We start from the raw sequence: 21397 nt of genomic DNA, 5'->3' as shown, positions 1-21397 counted from the left end.
AACTTCAGAAAATTGGAAAAATGCTGTTAGTCATGCTCACAAGGAAGAAAATAAAATGTGGAATTTGGATAATATGACTGATGCAATGCTGGAACCGGTAATAATTAACATTGGAGTTGAAGATTCCTTAGATTCTAAAGAAAGCAGTGAATCTGAAATGGAATTTGATTAAAATAATATTCATTTTTTTACAAATCGGCCCCTGCTACGGCCATAAATTATTTGATATATAACCAATAAAATAAACATCTTACATTTCTTGCAAATTCATTAGTACCTGTTAATCTCCATCACTCCGACACTGGCAACTTTATTTAGGGATTAGTAACCCTCAAAACTATTGTATTCTATTCTGCTTCAACCTTTATACCTGGTGGTCATACTCAATTTAAAATTGTTTTCCTATATACTTCTGTAAACTTGTTGACAAATATCTATTTTTCATTGAGTCACCCGTATCAACAGTTTAGGGATTTGCATACATAATGTGCTATCAATATGATGGAAATGGACTATAGCATATTCTTATGGACAAGAAGATATTTCTACAGTAAGATTTGAAAAACGTGTACTTACTGTAACTGCTGGATCTCGAACATAAATTTCTTTGCTCTCTCCTTTTCTTGTTCTAGGATGATATGTAATGCGATAGCCTAGAAATTCTCCGTACACTAAAGTTGCCTTTGGAGGGGCCCAGCTGAAGTAAATTGATGTTGAAGACTCGTTTTTAGCATTGATAATTGTTACGTATCCTGCAGGGGCTGAAAATAAAAAAAAACGGTTATGACATTTGTTCAAGAAATTTTCAAGAATATCGTGAGATTTATATAAGCAATAAAAAACTATTGAATATTGTTTTATTTTGAAAAAGTAGGTCTGACATAAATTTTCAAAGTTATAAAATCGTCATAAGGTAAATGGAAATAGCTGCTACAAAACCCTAAGCAGAAGTCTGTAAAAAACTACACAATCCCATTGAAAAGATGGATCAAAATGTCATGCTGTGTGATGAGATTAATTACCCTTAATTTTTATTTAAAATATTATAATATATAATCAAATGTGTTCTTAAATATTAATTACTAAATTGAACCGAGAGGATATTAACCTTCACAAGTAAATAAACACACGTCCAGCAACAATTACATAAGCACACGCGGCGATCGACCCGAGATAGCATTGCAAAAGACACGGTTATTTTAATAAATAATTATAATACAAGAAGTACCAAAAAGACAATTAATCACTTATTGTATTTGTTAGTATTATTATTGTTATGGATAAGTTTGTTTATCATCAGATACTATAAATGAATTAACATAATACTTTGTAAAATCCATCTTATTATTAAATCAATTGCTAAACTAAGGGGACTACAGCATCCCTGGTAGTACGTACAAAAATACAGCAGGAATAGAGAACAATTGACTAATTTCTGAAATGAAGAAAGAATACGAAGAAACTCAAAATCCATGGTTGCTGAGAATTTACGTGCTGTTGATAGCGTAATTAAATCTTTCTTAATTTATGTTGTGTTTTCCAATACTAATACTGTATGTGCCAAAATATATAGTATTGGTTTTCGCGCAGCTCGCATGCGCATACCTCTTCTTCGGCATGTTGTTGCATCACCATGATATATTGTTGTGTAAAGAACTGTGCTGTGTGATTCGATTTAACAGTGGGTCTCGCGACGGAGGAAAAAGTGTTCATGGTTTCATTATAAAAATCAAATACTTTAGTGGACTGCCAGATCCTGAACTATTTCTACGCAAAAAGGTTGCCTCTTCCACCAGGTGTAAAAGTGGGGGAAGTCACACATCACATACATTTCAGTGGAGAGCACAGCGCGATATCGGTAACGGTAGTCGATTGTAGCACAGTATATTGCTTTAAAAAGAATTCTTTTTAAAGCAATATGTCCTATTTAAACAATGGCAATATACTGTGGTTGTAGTCAGTAATCATTTAAAATCGATGGGGTATGGATTAACTTGGAATGCGCATATTTTTACGTATTATCTATTGGCTTTCGGGGGAAAAATTATTTGTAAAATTTGTTTACAAATAATTTTTCTTAATAAAATTGGTGTGTGATTTTTTTTGCGTAACAGCTTTGAAAATTAAAAATAAATTCGTAAAAAAGACAAAACATAATTATTCTAAAAGAAACTTAGAATATAAAATTCTAAAAACAACTAAAAATACGTATTTAGGCCAAAAATATGGAATTAAAGGCTTAAGTAATCCACATTCCACAAGAAAACTAAATTCCTGTAGCTGGCTGTATAGCATGTATCCCAAAAAAATATTTAAAAATTTCTTTATAAAAGGTATAATATTAAAACACCCTATCGGGATACATCACAGAACGTTTTTTGAATTAATATTTCATGATCAGTGCTATCCTATAAGTATAACCACTTTAGTAGACAAAGTGTCTACGAATTCATAGCAACTGATTGAAATGATAATAATGACATGTTAGGACGGAAGTCGAAACAAAGCAGTCAATGTAACTTGAGGTATTTGTCTGAATATGACAGTAGCCAGTAGTATTTAAAATTGAATTAAATCAATCAATTCAATACATCTAACTTTTCGATTAGTTCCCACCTTTTACTAGTATTTTAAACTTCACCTCTGACCCCTATACCTAATGTTCTTCATCCTCCTTTGCTACATAACTAAATTCAGATCAGACAATTCTACTCCCCCTCTATATACCATTCACAATCACACAATAATTCAATCCCTTCACATTCACATACCCAGATTATTTCATGGTCCATTTAAAGCCAAGCCATACATCTCAATCTCCTATTATCAATCATAACACTTTAATAACGTCTTGTTCAGTCAATTTTCCCTATCACAACAACAATAAAACACCACAAATCACAACTCTAACAAAATAGATTCACCTTATAGCCATCAGTGTTTTCATTCTGTTAACACACATTTAACAAAAATGTTTTAATCAACTCTTGCCATTTCCACATATTAGTTTTAACTTAGGTACCCATATTTTTTTTTTCAGGTTCCAAATGTAATATTTGAACATGTAGGGTCTTTTTACATAAGTTATAAGTTAAGTAATATACTAGCAGCATTTAAATTAACCAATCATTCTCACCACCTCCTACATCAATTCACATAGTTACACACATCAATCAATATTTCACTCGGTAAGAATACATATAATTCACAATATTACAGTAATCGCCACACTTTTAACACAAACGATTTGATTTTGTAGCAGTTCGAGGAAACTAGTGGTGTTGAGGTTGCTTTCAATAAAATGGAAACCTATTACATAATCACCCAAAATCTCCGACCAAACGTTAAGATTTTGTGGGTGTTGTGTACGCACAGGAATACTTAGAAGCTTATTTTCCTGAGACCAATATCAAACAATGGATGGATTGTGTTTTCTGTGAAGAGAAAATGTCGATCAATCTGTAAATAAAATATTGTTTTAAAAATTCTGATTATCATTTTGCTTTTCCATCATCTCACAGAATTCCATTCGTTTAATATTGTCCTCCAATCTCTCCAATACTTGGGTCATGTGCTGAGAGGCGAAAGATATGAATTACTTCAAGTTATACTGGAAGGAAAAGTACAGGGCAAAAGATCAGTAGGAAGACGCCAGAACTCGTGGCTGAAAGACCTGAGGAGATGGTTCGACCGCTCATCCGCAGAGATCTTTCGCGCAGCAGTTTCCAAAACTACAATTGCCATTTGGATCGCCAACCTTCGAAAGGAGACGGCGCAATGAGAAGAAGAAGAATATTGTCCTCGGGAAAAAGTTCTTGAGTTGAGTGGTTTACACTTTATAGCACCGATATCCATTTCTTTTTAAAATACCTCGAACAGTATTTTGGCTTAAGTTTGCTTCTTCAGCAATTTTCCTACTTGAACACAGTTCACTGGCATTAACAGCGGCACAAATAATAATTTCTTTAGGTAAAAAGAAATAAAATAAGACTTACTCACAATCAATTTAATTATACCACCAACCACCAGTTTCGCATACTACAATTTGTTATGCATTTTCAGGTCTAACGATACCTGGTAAATTAAATGATGATAAATTAAACTATGTTTTCCAAATCACTAATTAATAATTCTTGTACCGGCATCATTTAATTTACGAGGTACAGTAAGACGTGAGACCACGCGACGTTTGAAGTGAAACAGCCAAACTCAGCTTAACAAATAAAAATTTTAGTTACTTTTGGCTGGCCTTGCAAATGGATAGAGGTATTGAGCGATACCTTCTACATGTCTAACTTAACGTCGCTATAATTTATGGTGTTATTCTGTTCACTTTTTGATTGGTCGACTGATTGGTCTGGGGTGATCACGGAACACAAAATGGACAAATTCTGAGAGGTAGAAAACTGATTTGGGCTTGGGATTACTCTGGATGACAACAAACTGCAATCTTTAAAACTCGGCCACTCAATTCCTTCTTCAAACCATGTAGACCTCTCAAACGGTTGGAAACGCCGTCTTACAAATCCCTGAGATAGGGCACAGCACAAAAAATCGGTGATTAACTCAACAAAAACTGCCAAATAGCATTTTGAGCCAAAATTCACCTCTTAACTTAATAAAATTCTCCAAAATCTATCTATTCCAAATCTAAATCTCCTTTAGCTCTTATCTAACTCTCCTCTAACTGCACTAACAAAAAACGAATAACGAAAAACCATTACGAATTTAAAAAGAAAAATCCGGACTAAACAATCACTTGACTCCTACCGTGGTACATTGTAGAGTGACATCATTCGCCCAACCCGGTATAAACAAAGCATAAACGGAAATATTCCTGTTTATTTGATGCGCAAAATCTCTAATAGGCGGAATCAAGATCAAAAGAAATACCATCTGTGTTATATAAACAAAGTAAAAATGTTTATATTATCAATCTCAGCGACGCAAAAAGATTGAAAATATTTTTCGGTGTTTTAACATATACGAGGGGAAATCAAAATGCTACAATCTTACTTAATGAAGAAAAATATATAGCAAACTCGTCAGCACTGGTTGCCAATACTAAGAGAAGAAGTCAGCAACAAGAACATACCAAGACTAGCGGATTAATCCAAAAACAGAGATACGTCATCTATAATTATACACAATACATACGAATATACAACACACAATACATAAACATACAATACATAAAAACACAATACGTAAACAAATAATACATAGACACACAAAACAACCAGAATTTTTAAAATCACCCTTAAAATTGTCAAGTAAATCAACAGTCAATTTGAAAAACAATAATCCCCAAATAACTTTTGTTTATCTTATTAATTTAAAATACTTTTTTTGAAAACGATTTCCAGAGTGGGAATCCAATCGTCAAATAAACGTTATGAAATTTAATTTTTATTACAGTCAGCTGTGGCTCAATCAATAATAAACATAATATTTCATTTTCATTATCATCTCGATAACTAAATATTTTCCAGTACTTTATATTCTGGCGCATACTGCATATTCCACTGAAAATATATTTATTTTGGCACGCCTATGAATTTACTTCATGTACTTGATTTATTACTCTGCCTAATTATTGTAGAGACTTCATTGTACTTTAAGAATTATTGATTAAGTTCAATACACATTTAAAGCTCCTTCTGGGTAATAAAAAAACTCTAAGAGTTTTCTCCGAACTAATCTTAACATCTAAATATTTTTGTTTTATTGTACAAAATGTATTCGAGTAAAACAAATTATTCCTGTACTTGTAGTAAATTTAAATTTAAAAGTATTCAAAGTATAAAGTACTTATACATTTTTGTGTAGGTCCGTAAAAGAAAAAACTATAGTTTTATTTGTGATATTGACATAAGCAATTATATGTCCAAATTCTTTATGTACAATTTAAAATTAGAAAAGTTCGCTTTACTGAATTACAAAATAGGAACAACTCCAGTAACATGGGGCATTTGTTTTAGACATTTCTATTCGTATCCATTGTTCATTCAAATGTGAAAGCAATATATAGAATCTAATCAAATTGGACAACTTAAAACGTGAAGTTTTTATTAAATAGCCTCAGTTAAAAAAAAAGAAAAAACGATTTAAACCACTCTAAAAGTGGCAAAAATTTTAAGTATATTGGTTAATACTCAATTAGGTTGGGATTTAAATAAACAAATTAAAAAAGATATAAAATTCCAAAAACTTAATAGACAATAGAATAATAATCTGAAAAATTATAAAGTTAGAGGTGTAAAAGTCCACTAATTTTCAACTTAGTAATGAATAAAATAATAGAAAAATTTAAAAAAGCAGGATAATCATACAGTGTGACCCATTTAGATTGGAAACACCTCTATAAAATTTGAAGTTGTTAACCGATTTTAACCAATTTTTTTTTAAATATCATGTAATAAAAGGTCTATTGCGGGACAAAATATGAAATATTTAGTTAAATTTTCAGGGCAGTCTACGATACTTTTTCTTTGTCGAAAATGGAGAATTTGTATTAGTGATTTTTTTATTAAAAAAATTTCTACGCCACTGGATTAAGAGTGGCTTCAAATAGCTATGTCAAAAATTTCATTAAGATATATTTATTAATAACAAACTTATGACAAATTAAAATTTTAAAACTCACTAAGAAAAAAACACTCTGTATTAACAGAAACATGGAAACATACGTTTAGTTTAAATCCTAGTTGCCTCTACCAATCCACCATCTAATTGGATACATTTATCGTATCGTTTATGAATATTTCTAATTACATTTCTTAGTTGTTGGGGAGTAATTTCTGCACATGCCTGTCGAATTCTTGCACGAAGTCCGTTTACGTCTTTTGCACGGGTTTGGTAAACTTTTTGTTTGATAACTCCCCAGAGAAAGAAGTCTAAAATTGTGAGATCTGGAGATCTGGGTGCCAAATATATAAACGGACTACCCCGGCCTATCCAACGGTTCGGAAAATTTTCATTTGGCCATTATTTCACGGTTCTGGCGTAATGAACAGAACACCCATCTAACTGGATATACAAATTTAATCGTTCATTAATTGGGAGCTCATGAATAGCATCCCACAAGTCGGTGTTTAAAAATTCTAAAAAGTTCTGTGAGTTCAAGTTTTCTTCAAAAAAGAAAGGACCAATAACTCGCTCGTTCAGTATACCACACGAGACATTGATTTTTTGAGAATACTGGCTTTTACAGTTTATTACCCAATGGGGATTATCTGCTGTCCAATAGGGACAATTCTGTGATGATACTACTCCATTTGTAGTGAAAGTGGCTTCGTCGGTAAACACGTTTTTTAGAAAATTTATATCGTTTAAATATTCCCCTTGGGCCCATAAACAATATTCTAAACGTTTTGCTTCGTCGCTTTCTTGTAATGTGTGTAAGAATTTTGGTTTGAAAGGTTTATTATTTACCTTAAGACATCGCCGAATACTTTCTCGAGGCACATTCAAATATAAACTGGCATTCCTTAAACTGGCATTAGGGTTATTTCTGAAATGGTCCAAAATGATTTGATCATTTCCTCTTCTTCTTTGTAACGGGTTATTTTTTAAAATTAGTTTTGATACTGCACCATATTCATTAAATATTCTATTTATTTTGTTTACCGTACCGCAGCTAATATCAGGACGATCCACATGTCTGTCATTAAATATTGTACAAACTTCCCTGGCACTTCTATCGTTACCTCCCAAAAGACGTATAATTTCAATTTTTTTTCTCAAACTTAATCTTGCAGCCATGACACAAAATATTATTAAAAGAATTTAAAGTAAATATTGTTGCTGATATTATGCATAAATTTATGCTAGCACTGAAATTTGTATAACAAAAATAATGTCAAACAATAATATCGTTGTCATAGCAACTGAGATTTAAGTTGTAGCATGTAAAGTTAATAATAATGTAAGTGCGTTACTTGCATTAAATTTTTATGCTATTTTAAACATTTTTTTGTCTAGTAGTGGTTTATTATTAAAATTATTTGAAAAATAATTAGTTTTATGGTTATTTGTTGATACAGGGTGTTCTTTTTGACTCGTAGCTTAGTGAGTTTTAAAATTTTAAGTTGTCATAACTTCGTTAATAATAAATATATTTTAATGAAATTTTTGTCATAGCTATTTGAAGCCACTTTAAATCCAGTGGCAAAGAAATTTTTTTAATAAAAAAATCGTTAATACAAATTCTCCATTTTCGACGAAGAAAAAGTATCGTAGACTGCCCTGAAAATTTAACTAAATATTTCATATTTTTTCCCGCAATGAACCTTTTATTACATGACATTAAAAAAAAAATTTGGTTAAAATGGGTTAACAATTTTAAATTTTATAGAGGTGTTTCTAATCTAAATGGGTCACACTGTATGAGTACAAGCTGGACAAAAACGGAATATAAATGCTTTGTTATGTAGGCGGCGCAATCTAGACCTCATATATAACGAAAATTATCTAAAGTAAGTGATATAAAAATTCAAAATAGCGACTGAGACATACAATTTTGTTTTTAAAAAATGCTCCATTAGAAGCAATTGTGACTATCCTAAAAAATGCTGATAAAACATATATTTCTAAGAACACTGTTTTGGATGACCAACTTCTTCTTCATCCGCACACTACATTAGAATTACGAATTAAACGAATTATTAAATTAAAAACTAAAGAACAAAAAATCTCAAGACTTTGATGAAATCCCTGGGTTTTTACTAAAAGCGGTTGTTTCTTTTATAATATCACCATTAACATATTTAGTTAATTTATCATTTTCAAATGGTAACCTTCCAGATTATAAAAAACTGGAAAAGTGCTACCAATTCATAAAAAAGGTGACTATAAATCAGTGAATAATTACCGTCCAATAACAATTTCTCCGATATTTTTAAAAATCTTTGAATACAGCTATTTACAAAGACTTAATTCATTTTTACAGACAAATAATGTGATTGTTAGTAACCAACATGGTTTCCAGTCTAAAAAATCTACTCATACAGCAATTCATTCCTTTTATGATACTCTCACAAGTTAATTAGATGCAGAAGAGTAACAGGAGAGCATGAATCTAACTATCTCGATCTTAATATAGGTGTAACACAAGGCTCAATTTTAGGACCCATTATATTTCTTATTTACGTCAACGATGTTTTCTCGGTTAACTCAGATGGATACTTTACAATATTTGCGGATGATATGAATGCCGTAATTAATGGATCTGAAACCTCTTTAGAGCCGAAATGTAATCGTTTACTGTCGGATCTTTACATATGGTTCTGTAATAATAACCTATTATTGAATATCTAAAAACTCTTTTCATTCAGTTTCATAATAGGCAACGATGTGTTAACCCAATTAATTTGAATATAACTAGTAATGACATAGAAAACATTTCATCAGTAAAGTTCCTAGGACTTCATGTAAATGAATGCCTTAGTTGGAAAAAACATTGTGATGCACTTGCTGCAAAATTAAATTCAGTAACTTTTTTGTTTTAAAATTTTAACACGTTAATCCCCGGACCATCATGATATAAGTTTTCTGTCAGACCGGAACATTTTTTAATAATTTTGAAATAAAAATGTATAAAACTATTTATTTCTATTCTAAAATAAAAAAAATACATTTTTTTAAGTAATAAACAGCATATACCAACACGGTACACACGGTCTATTTATAGTTATTTTTGTAATTTGTTTTAATGTGGACCATGTGTGCCATATTGGCTCACACCAGGAAGATAATCAAATACCTTTTGGCATTCTTCATCGCTGATGTTCTTCCTTCACGGTTCGAAAAGTTCTTATAACATACTGAACACCTTCCCCTTTTCTCTTTCTCGTCCAACGTATGCAGAGTTGTTAAAGTGTTTTCAGAAGTTGTTTGTGGCATTAAAAAACAATCTGTTCGCGGAACTCAGTAATTGAGAGATGTTTGCCAGTAACAGATTTGTAGAGAACTAAGGAGTTCACAATTGCGATATTTGTTAGTAATTCCACAGCCATTTGTTAGTAATTCCACTGCACCAGTGGAGACAAAAATGTGCGGGAATGGGGTTGAAGCTTAACAACCATTATCTGACAACGCTGTTCTTTGCAGATGATCAAGTACTAATTGCAAGCTGTGAAGAAGATGCAGATTATATGCTTAGAAAGCTCAAAGATGAATACGAAAAATGGGGGATGAGTATGAATATGTCTAAAACGGAATATATGCGAATAGGCAATGAAGACGAAGACCCGGATTTGGAAATTAGACAAATGAAAAGGTGCTACGAATACAAATATTTGGGAAGTATTATCTGCAGTAAAGGAACAACGGAACGAGATATAGACTATAGAGTGCAACAAGGCAGGAAGAGTGTTCAAATTCTGAATTCGATACTTTGGTCCAACAAAGCTACTATGAGAACTAAAATGACTATCTACAAAGTAATTGTAGAGCCCATTCTTACATATGGAGCAGAATGTTGGCAAATGACAGTAAAAGGAAAGAAAAAAGTTGACACGGTTGAAATGGACTACCTAAGAAGAGCTTGCCGTATATCAAGAGTAGAACGTATACCTAATTCTGAAATTAGAAGAAAAACAGATAGAGTACATACAACTTCTGAAAGAATAGAAACTAGACAGTTAATATGGTATGGACACGTACAGAGGATGGACGAGAACAGATGGCCAAAAAGAGCTATGGAATACAATCCAAGTAATAGAAGAAAACGAGGAAGACCAGCCAAGTCTTGGATACAAGGTGTTATGGAAACCATGAAAGATAGAGCCATTGATGAAGACACCTGGAGAGATAGAAAAAGATGGCGATCGAAATGCGGGAAGCGGCAGAAGCTGTAGGATCCCCGCTTATATATATATATATATATATATATATATATATATATATATATATATTCCACAGCCAATTTACGATTTGATCCGACACATCGATAAAAGATTTTGCAGAATTATAGTCAAGAATGATCGATGGTTTGGGAAAAGGTCCACGTTTTGTTTGAACATCTATCATCAAAGGAATATCCTTGGTCGTTAAAAACAAAACGCCCCCTTTATCTGTCCATTTTCCGATAACAACTTTTGTATTACTCTGTAGATATTTCATGCCACTTCTTTTTAATTTTGCATCGACTACCGCTTTTGGATTATGTTTCCTATTGGCACGTAATGTTCCGACTAAATGGGTTTTCCTATTATTTAAATCATGGGCCAAGTCAACACTTATATAAAAATTATCAGTATATAAAGTTCTGCCTGTATCTAGAAACGGTTGCATAAGTTCCATCACCACTCTGGATGCTAACGACTTTTCATATGGTTGCATCTCTTTTCCACCGTACACTTTTACGGCGTACGTATATCCATCTGCGACGCAAAGTTAAAACAATTTGACTCCATATTTTGTGTCTTTTTCCAGGAATCTATTGCAAAATACTAAGTCTACCACAAAATGGCACCATAGTTTTGTCAATACATAACGATTCTCTAGGAGTATACATTTTTCTGAAACTTTTCATTTAGTATTTGTACAAGAGGAGAAATTTTGTAGAGTCTGTTTCCAGGTGGGCAGCTCTCATTATCTGAAATGTGAAATATGTTTAATATTATTTCAAATCGACGTCTACTTATTTCACACATTTTAGAAACTTCATTCTTGTAAAGTAAATTGTTACTCCAATAATCTCCGAGTTCGGGTTTTCTGTCTAGCCCCATCCAAATAATGAGAGCCAAAAATCGAAGCAATTCTTCTCTGTCAATTGGTCTCCAGTTACTCATAAGCGAATGTTTCGTTATTGATTTATTTACAATACCAGCGATTATTTTTTGTTCGGCGTATTTGTTAGTTTCAGTAACCAACAAATCTTGCACTTGACGGTCGATAAACAGTAGTTAGAAATCTATTGGTTTGTGGTCTGTAAGTTTTTCAATTTCTTTCTGATTTATTGCTAAAGTAAAGGATAGTTCGAACTTATTGAAATCATCTGGATTTGGCACACCGCTCTGTTATTTTATTTCTTGATACAAAGCAAAAAAAAGTAAATTACAAACAGAAATTGTACATTCCTAAATAACTTACCTATCCTTCTTGTGTCAGGCTTCTTTTGGTTAGAACTAGGACCTGCAGTAAATTCTTTGCAATTTTGTGTTTGTTTGCAAATTTTTTCACGAGACTCATATTCCCTACTGCATGAGTCTAAAGAACCATCAGTAATATTTTCATTGTACACTGGATCGGCATCGGAATCATAAAACGTACTTTCAGGCATACTGATATCACTAAAGTCACTGTCCTCAGCAATTCGGCGAAGTTCGTCTTCCGATAGTCCTTTTCGGAACATTATCTTCTTTTTTAGTTTCACTTTTTACCAAAAAATTGAAGAGAAATAGTCCTAGCCCCGTTAAACGTTCGAACCGATACTGACGGAACGACGGAAGTATGTTAAAAATTATAACCTAACCTGTTTGCGAACACGTGGTTTAACGGACCAACCACTGATTTTGTTTACCACAGACCGTTTATACAAATTTATACATAAGAAAGCACGGCAAATGCGATCCTCGACAAGCCACAGCTTTAGGAACAAGACACCTCGCTGTGGCCTGATAGGTACACACGGTCCCAGATAAAACTAGAGTATGTGCCAGTGTGGTACACATGGGGTTTAACGTGTTAAACAAGTTTTAAGGGAGAAACAATTAATTGTGCTGTATTATGCCCAGGCCAAATTTTGTCTAAGATACGGGATTTGTTTTTGTGGAACAAGTAGCCATATTAATGAAGTCTCTATTGCACAAAAAGGAATAATACGGTCTATTGCTGGTATCCCTCATAATACTAGTTGTAGACAATATTTTCAAACATTCAAAATACTACCCTTGGCTTGTCCATATATTCTGGAGACTTGTATACTTAATATTAATATATTTAATATTAACTTATTTAATAACCTCGATAATTTTAAATTATCCCCAATGGGCAAGTTCATAACTTAAATACTAGATATAAAGATTACATGCCCCAATATGCAGGGGAAATATATATTTTAGGTCTCCTAGTACAATGGGACAAAGACATTTTAATAGACTACCAATCCATATAAAATTGTGTAAGAGCATGACAATACACTTTTAGTAAAGCCAAAAGGATGGGAAAAATAATTAAAGACTACGGCTTTAATCCCGGAAAATAATGTATCACTGAAATACACAGACGTTAAAAGTGTCTACTACAAATTACTTTTTTTTGCATTTATATTAATTTTCTATTATTGTATGTATATATTCAAAATTAAATACATATTTTTGATAAACCAGTGTTATGTCACATTTTATTTGCGTATCTGTCAAGTCTATTTATCAGTAACAGATTCATAGTTCTGGGTTAATTGATACTATCGCTGCTTGGGAACATGAATAACTGCTAAAATCTCTGGTAATAGCCGTTTAAAGATATCCAAGGATCGTCTTTACAAAACGAGAGAGTGACCCGATTGGGATCTTTGAAATTTGCATTGATCTTGATAACACATCCATCTTCCAGTTGGAAGTAGGTCGACTATGCATCAAGGAAAACAATAACGACGTTTAATGAATTTTCATTGTGCAGTTCGGTATCTAATTTTTACTAAGAATAAAAGTTTATCTAGTAAATATATTAATGTCAATAATATTCTGTTAATTAATTTTATCAAATATATAAATTAGGACAAATTTAAAACAGATCAAAGTTAAAGATCCAGAGTATAATTGATGTTGGACATTCAGTTTCAGACTAAAAGAATAGAGAGAAATATTAGGGTTAGATTATTTTTAAATTTCTAGCAAAAGAATTCACAAACAACAATAAAAAGGAACAAACATTAAAAAATTATACATAATTATATAAAACATTTTTTTTTTATTGTTACATTGCTTGTTTACAATCTACTCTATACACATAGTAATAAGTAAATAGTCTGTAAGTAAATTAACGTGAGTTAGGTACAGCTTTTCAAATTTAAGGTGATACTTGACAAATTTGTCTACTTGCGTAGAAAATTAAGTGAGAACGCATTCGGAGGAAAAGAGATATATAATGCGCTCGGTCTCTTCGCCTCGTTGGTACACTCCATACTACAAGTTTACAGAGAGTGGCCTTATTTATTAATGGAACTTCTATGATATGTCTATATTGTATGTTATTTTGACGTTTTAATTTTTCCTTCGGAAATTTTTCTCAAAATACAAAATATTTTATTTTTGTTACTTGGTGAAAAAAATTCTTCTAATAATTATATTTTATTTGACTCATTAATATTGACCATTCAGTCATGTTTAAGCGGCAGTTTTTTCAAACACTTCTATAAATGTCTCGTTCTGTAATTTTATAAGAGGAATATTGGCAGAGATGAAAGCTTTACATTTGCGTTACAGTAAACTGTATAAGAATAAAAGAACAGTAGTTAATCTTATACCTGGAACATACCGACGAAACATTTATTACTTAATTTTTATACTAGAGTTGTCGTAATATTTTATATTATAGTCATTTGTTCTTCGGATCTTCGGCATTTTAGTAAGTCATAAATATTTTAATCTGTTGTTTATTTCTTTACAATAGAATAATAGAATAATATTTTGCACTTGGACATTGTGGTATGATGCATTGTCTATAATTAATACATTACGGGCTGGTATATTAAGAATAAGTTTTTCATGAATCATTTTTTATAATTATTATAGTTCATTTCGCTATGATAATCTCCAGACTTCGTACCAGTTTTAAATGTCAAACATGCGTTTTTTATGAACCCCATTTGGCCGCCGGCGTAAACAATAATCAGCCTTTCCCCTTTGGACACTGGCTTGTGCAAACCTTTGGTGGTATTGTCTCCCTAGTATCTGTCATGGGTATGAGAGGAATGAATCATTGAATTAAGTTTCATCCAAGTAAATTATGGACCGATTTTCTTCCCTTAATTTTTTAATATTTCTGAGAAACTTCCTCCGGAGCACTTGTATATCGGGTTTTTCCATTAGGATTTTCCTGTTATTCTTCGCTTTCTTCCATCGAAATCCCATATCTCTCATCACTTCAAGTTTCATGCGACCCTGTATAAATATTGTCTTCATTAATTTTTTTTGTTATATGTCGCAATGTAGGAACTCGTTTTTCCGTGACATAATAATTTATTATTATACGCCGAAGTAAACCTTTGTCAAAATCGCCCAAGTTGGATTTTGGGGCAGATCTCATTCTTTTGTTAGGCGTCGAAAGAACGCCTAGTGGCTATAGGCCACTCCTTTATAGTGGCTATACTTACTCCCGTTGCTAAGGAAGCACGCTCTTGAACTTTTTTAAAATCTTTAACATGCGGATTTTGCATCGCTTCTCTCTGCATAAAAATAATTACATTTGCTATTACCTCCCTCGTTTGTCCAGACAAGACTTTGCCTTCTAATTTTGAATGAAAATCCATGTTTATAATTTAAAATACTTAACAATAATTATTTAAAAAGTCAAATCTATTGTAATACGATATTTCTTCAACACACAGTAACTTTAAACATAAGTAAAATAAAAAAAAACTTTGTCGCAGAATATACAAGTACCTTGCACTTCGAAGGGCCAAGAAATAATAAGGACGAATTGTGTTGTGGTCGAATGCGCATCGTGGGTGGAGCCCAATTTCAAATCGGCCAAGTATCACGTTAAATTTGACAAGCAATAGCGTCCAGTAACGGTTCTCTAAGTATTATTGCGGTATGTCTTCTGGCCAAACCCTCTTCAATCTTCTTTCTTTATAAAGTGTGGAATTTAAATATATGTATTATAATTCGAACCTGCTGAAATAATAGTATTTTGACATTTCTCCATTATTAAAAAATTCTTCAAACATTTTGGACATTAACTCAACCGTCTTTCTCGTTATTAAATTTATTAGATACCGTTTTTTGTTGTTAATGATAAAAATAATATTTATCTAAACACATTTTTGAACGTTATTTTTTTTTATTTAGATTTAGTGAAATTCCGTTATCTGTGATGACAGCAATGAATTGTTTCCCGAACCATTGTGTCCAGTCTGAACCAGAGATATGTAAGAGAGGCTCTCTTACATATCTCTGGTCTGAACACTGGTTTACATTGGGAAAAAAAAAGTACCATTTTTATATGACGGGAAGTGTACAAGGGTACATAACACTATGTCCGGATGGTAAATGACGGTGCACACATATAGTAGAGGTAAACAACACCAAGTCCACATGGTGTTGTTTACCTCTGACTGGAAGTGGACTTGGTGTTTATTAAAAAGTCGGTAACTTGCCGTAAAATTGTCTCTGGACATGGTATGGTTTACCTATGTGTAGAGCCAGAAAAGTTATATTCAAAAGTGCAATAATCTAAATTTCGATAAAAATGGACATAGTGTCCTTTACCTCCGGGGTACACAAATATTCTAGTGGTATTCGAAGATAAGCTGATTGGGGCAGAACTGGAAGATACAGCCGAAAATGACAGAGAACAAATAAGGAAAATCGAAGATATAAGAAATGAATTAGAGGTAAACGTTAATAAGACCGAAGACGAATATATAAGCGAAGACTTAGATGAAATACTAACGAGATGCATTTATTTAAAGACAAATTTAAAAATATTTTGTGGAAAAAAAAAAATTTACTATTAACTGAAAATGTTTTAGCATTCAAAGGTGATTCTTCATTACCTGCATGTGTACAAAAATTTCATTAATAAAAATATTATATTATAAAGGTACTTAAGTATTTTATTTCCCATATATAATTTTGCCCAAATGCACTTTGTATCAAATTTGATACATTACCGAAAATGTCCGGAAATTAAAAAAAAAATAACTTTAAATTTTTTTAATTATTTTTTTCGGACTTCTTTATAAAATAGCTATACATATAATTTTTTCCTATCTAAAATTAAAAATTGAGCATTGTAGGGTTAAGATCTAGTTGTTTCCGTTTACTTTTATTGTGCGTTGTCCATGAAAGTTTTTATCCAGGTGCAATCCCAAGTATTTGACAACTGGTTTTATAGAAATGGGAGTATTATTATTATAAACTTGTGGACATGTAGATTTTCTTGTAAAAGTAATTTGTACTGATTTGCTAGCATTAACACTGATCTTCCATCGCTGAGCCAGTTTTGTAATTGATCTAAATGATTTTGTACTTTTTGTAAAGCTATATTAGGGTCGATATCCACTGCCAAGATTCCCGTGTCATCGGCAAATGTAGCTAAGTATGTATCATTGCTGGTTGGAATGTCTGCTGTAAATATCAGATATAGAAATGAGCTCAAAACGCTACCCTGAGGTACGCCAGGTACTCCATCGTCGAGTGACGTCATTCTACCAACTCGGTATAAACAAAACATAAACGGAAAAATTCTTGTTTATTTGATGTGCAAAATCTCTAATAGACGGAATCAATATCAAAAGAAATACCTATCTGTGTTACATAAACAAACTAAAAATGTTTATATTATCAATCTCAGCGATGCAAAAAGATTGAGAATATTTTTCGGTGTTTTAACATATATGAAAATCGAAATGCTACACGTTCATAAGGGATAAATACTGAGTATTGACCCTACGATGAGAGAATATGAAAAGTTTAAGAATATGTTCAGCGTCAAAATGGGAGTCATCTAATGCGAAGAATTTATAAGTTTCAAACCACCTCAACGTTTGTGATGGTTAAAGCAGTTAGATGAAGACGATGTATATTAATGTCTCAATATAGGAATATGTAAAGAAATTTCGCTATCAAATTAGTAGATTTGTTTTTATGCCGCTACAGGATAATAAATTAAACATATACACTAAAATCTCATTAACATTTTCTTGTTTCGTCGACTAAGTCACTACGTTAAATACTAATGTGCAAAGCTTAAACAAAATATTATAATCTGATTTTTAAATTGGTATGCATATTAATCAACAGTAACTATCATTAAGTAAGACATTCTCGTATAATGATGAGATCTTAGTGTGTTTGATTCAATAATTTTACCCTCGAGTGAACTGGTGAAACTAGAAATTCAGATTTTACGCTTGTAGGTTTAGCATAATGAAACCCAATTCTGTCTCAACTTTGGACAAGAGTTGTCAATGACTACAGTGTGGCAGCACAAAACAAGTAAGTTGCTCTGTCAGGAACACTGAATTGCTTTCTGGTACATTCGGGAGCAATGTATAAAAGTGGTTTACGAGTATTTGTTTCCCGTTGCCATTTAGTTTGTAATGCAAGAGGTAATCAAATAGGTACAATTTACTGAGTTAAACGGCTTGTAAAATAAAATAAGCAAAAACAAAATGGTTGAAAAAAGATTTTTCTTAAGTAATTTATATTATAATAATATAATATTAATAATAAAAGTTTTATTTTCTTAAGTACATATAAGAATTAAATATTCTCAACCTAATAATAAAGAAAAAAAAAATGCGTGTTCTGAATGACAGTGGTAAGAGTACATTAACAATCCGCAACAAATCCATCAAAAGGGAACAATTTATAAATTAATACACATAATCGTTCCTTTTATACCGCTAGCTGTCGAGAGTTGTTATATCTAGCTTTTAATCAATTATCTCTATTCTTTTTTATTCCTCTGGCAAATTATAGTGCTTCCTACTATGATTTGCTTCCATTTTGGCTATTTACGTCACTATATTTGTCATGTCACTATATAGGCTTTAACCGGACGTTCTCTTTTATTTTTCCATATTGGTTTTGCCTTCCATACTCTCTTTACTTTTCTATTACTGTTCATTTGGGATAAATGTCAAAACCAGGCAAATTGTTTTTCCTGTATTTTGTTTATCAAAGGTATAGTTTTGAGGTGTTTTTTTAACACGTCTGAGATACACCAATTCTGCCACTTTAATTCTACTTGTTTGTCTTTTGTTTCAGATCCAGTTTTTGTTCCGTGTGTCAACTTTGGTATATATATATATATATATATATATATATATATATATATATATATATATATATTCGGAAAGATTTCCGCGGTTAGTACAATTAAACCTAGAGGTAAGATTTATTATAAGCATTAATACGAAACTCGCCAGTCTTCCGGGTTGAACCGCGTTGATTTTCATTGCGCCTAGCTTTCGACATCCTTTCTGATTTCTTCTTCAGGGTTTCCGAGGTCTTAGTCTCCCGAACCACCAGACACTACTATACTGATCAATATTCACTTCACTACTACCACTGGGAACAGTAGACGGTTCATTTATACCGTCGATAGTGACGTGGCCTTGGTGGACGTTGGCGTGGGGGTTAGGGTGGGAATTGGCGCAACAGTTGGTGCAAACATATCCGACAGTGGGATTTTGATTCGAGGAAGGAGGGGCGATATTTTCTTTAAGAGAAAATGTAGAAGGCAACCGTATGGCTTCATTTCTTTTATTGAGACAATTTGGCCTTTTTTCAATTTCTATGGCTTCTCGGATAATTCTTGTTTTATAAAAGCGGATGGAGGCTATGGTTCTGGAGTTTTCAAAATAAATTTTGTGACCTGTATGAAGATGGTGTTGACCTAGAGCTGAAATTGACGGAATTGGATAAATCCTATTTTGGATTTACGATTTGTTTGGCCTATATAGGATCGGGGACAGTGTGCATAAGGAATTTCATAAACTCGATGTTGTTTATTTGAAATATTGCCTTTGATTGATCGGACCAGAGATGAAAATTTTTGTTGGGGGGTAAATATTGTTTTTATTTCTCTTGATTTAACGATTTTGTCAGTGACATCTTTGATATAAGGAAGAAAAGCTTTCGTATGATAAGGGTCTGAGTCTTTGGATTGAGATTGAGTGGGAGATTGATGTCTGAGGATGCTCCTATTGATGAGATTTTCGCGGTAACCGTTTTGAATAAGGGCTTGTTTTAAACAAGAGAGCTCAGCGGATCTACTTGCATCATAGCAAAGGCATATTGATCTGGAGATAAGGGTATTAATGACTAAATTAATTTGTGAAGGTGGATGATGAGAGTTGGCATGCAAGTAACGATTTATATGTGTGGGTTTTCGATTAACAAAGTAATGAAAACCTTGAGATTAGGTTTTTTTATGATAACGTCAAGAAATGGTAGAGATGGATCAGTTTTCATCTCCACCGTGAACTGGATACTAGAATGTATACCATTCAGATGGGTTTGAAAAGACACCAAAGCATCCCTGCCATGGGGCCAAATGACGAGTGTATCGTCAACATATCGTAAGCAACATGTGGGTTTGAGCATTGATGGCGATAGTGCCCAAGTCTCGAAGTCTTCCATAAAGATATTGGCAATTACTGAAGATAGAGGGGATCCCATTGGGGCACCATTTGTTTGTCTGTAGAATTGGTTTTGAAAGATGAAATATGTGTTGGACATACAATGTTTAATGAGAGATAAGTATACTGTATTTAGTTTTCAGAATGTTTAGAGTTTCATCTATAGGAATGTTTGTAAAGAGTGAAACAATATTAAAACTTACTAGAATGTCTGACGGTAATATAGGATATGGTTTAAGAAGTTCGATGAAATGAAAAGAGTTTTTGACGAAGGATGAAGCATTTTCGAAAGGTTGTAGGGTTTTGGACAAACACTTGGCCAATGGTTGTTTATGTGCCAACCAGTACAGCAGACGACATAAAAGTCAGGAGATTCTACGAAAAATTTGAAACAACAATTGCTAACATAAAGAGCTAATCTTAATATGCGGTAAATTTAACACAAAAGTTACTTCACTTACCAGGTAACACTTCACAGAATAAGGAGACCGCTTAATCGTGTGTTCTAGTACAAATAACTATTCTATTACGAATACTCGATTTAAAAATCTTGTACGCCGACTTTATACTCGTCGTGGAGGTAGATCTAGAAATTAAATTGACTACATTTTCACAAACAGTTAGATCATATAGAGTGGCGATATATGAATCAGATCATACTTTCATTGTGGCTAAAGTAAAGCTCAAACTTAAAGAGCCTAACAAAAGAAGAGAGATAACGAGGATATAACTAAGAAAATAGGACAACCTTCTCGAAGAAGTGCAAAAAAGTATGCCCTTCGTTTAGGGTACATCAAGAGATATGGGAAACTATTAAATATGGTGTAAACACCAATTAATTGCCCAAAGGTACATAATCCTGCGAAATAAAAACACTGGACAACAGATGAAATCCTTAAAATATATAAGAATAGAAGAAATCTTTGTCAAAGTGGTTTACATAGTGAAAGAGAAAAAGTTAGTTTAAGAGACCTTAACAAAGAAATTAAACGAAGATTCCATTCTGATAAACAACAATACTACTACAATATATATTCAAAGATATTGAAAGCCACGATCCAAACAATCAACCAAGAG

At 32.4% G+C, this 21397-nt stretch overlaps 1 protein-coding gene across 2 annotated transcripts in view; it reads right to left on the bottom strand.

The window, feature by feature from the left end:
• Ptp99A (Protein tyrosine phosphatase 99A) overlaps nt 1-21397 on the bottom strand; it is a 644333-nt gene that overhangs the window by 287429 nt on the left and 335507 nt on the right. For both annotated transcript variants that reach the window (XM_072546068.1, XM_072546067.1), the window contains exon 2: nt 577-761. In XM_072546068.1, the coding sequence (XP_072402169.1) occupies nt 577-761 (185 nt within the window). The remainder of the gene's footprint in view (nt 1-576; nt 762-21397) is intronic.

This window comes from Diabrotica undecimpunctata, chromosome 10, assembly GCF_040954645.1.
Source record: "Diabrotica undecimpunctata isolate CICGRU chromosome 10, icDiaUnde3, whole genome shotgun sequence".
NCBI lineage: Eukaryota > Metazoa > Arthropoda > Insecta > Coleoptera > Chrysomelidae > Diabrotica > Diabrotica undecimpunctata.
This window is presented reverse-complemented; position numbering and strand designations above follow the sequence as displayed.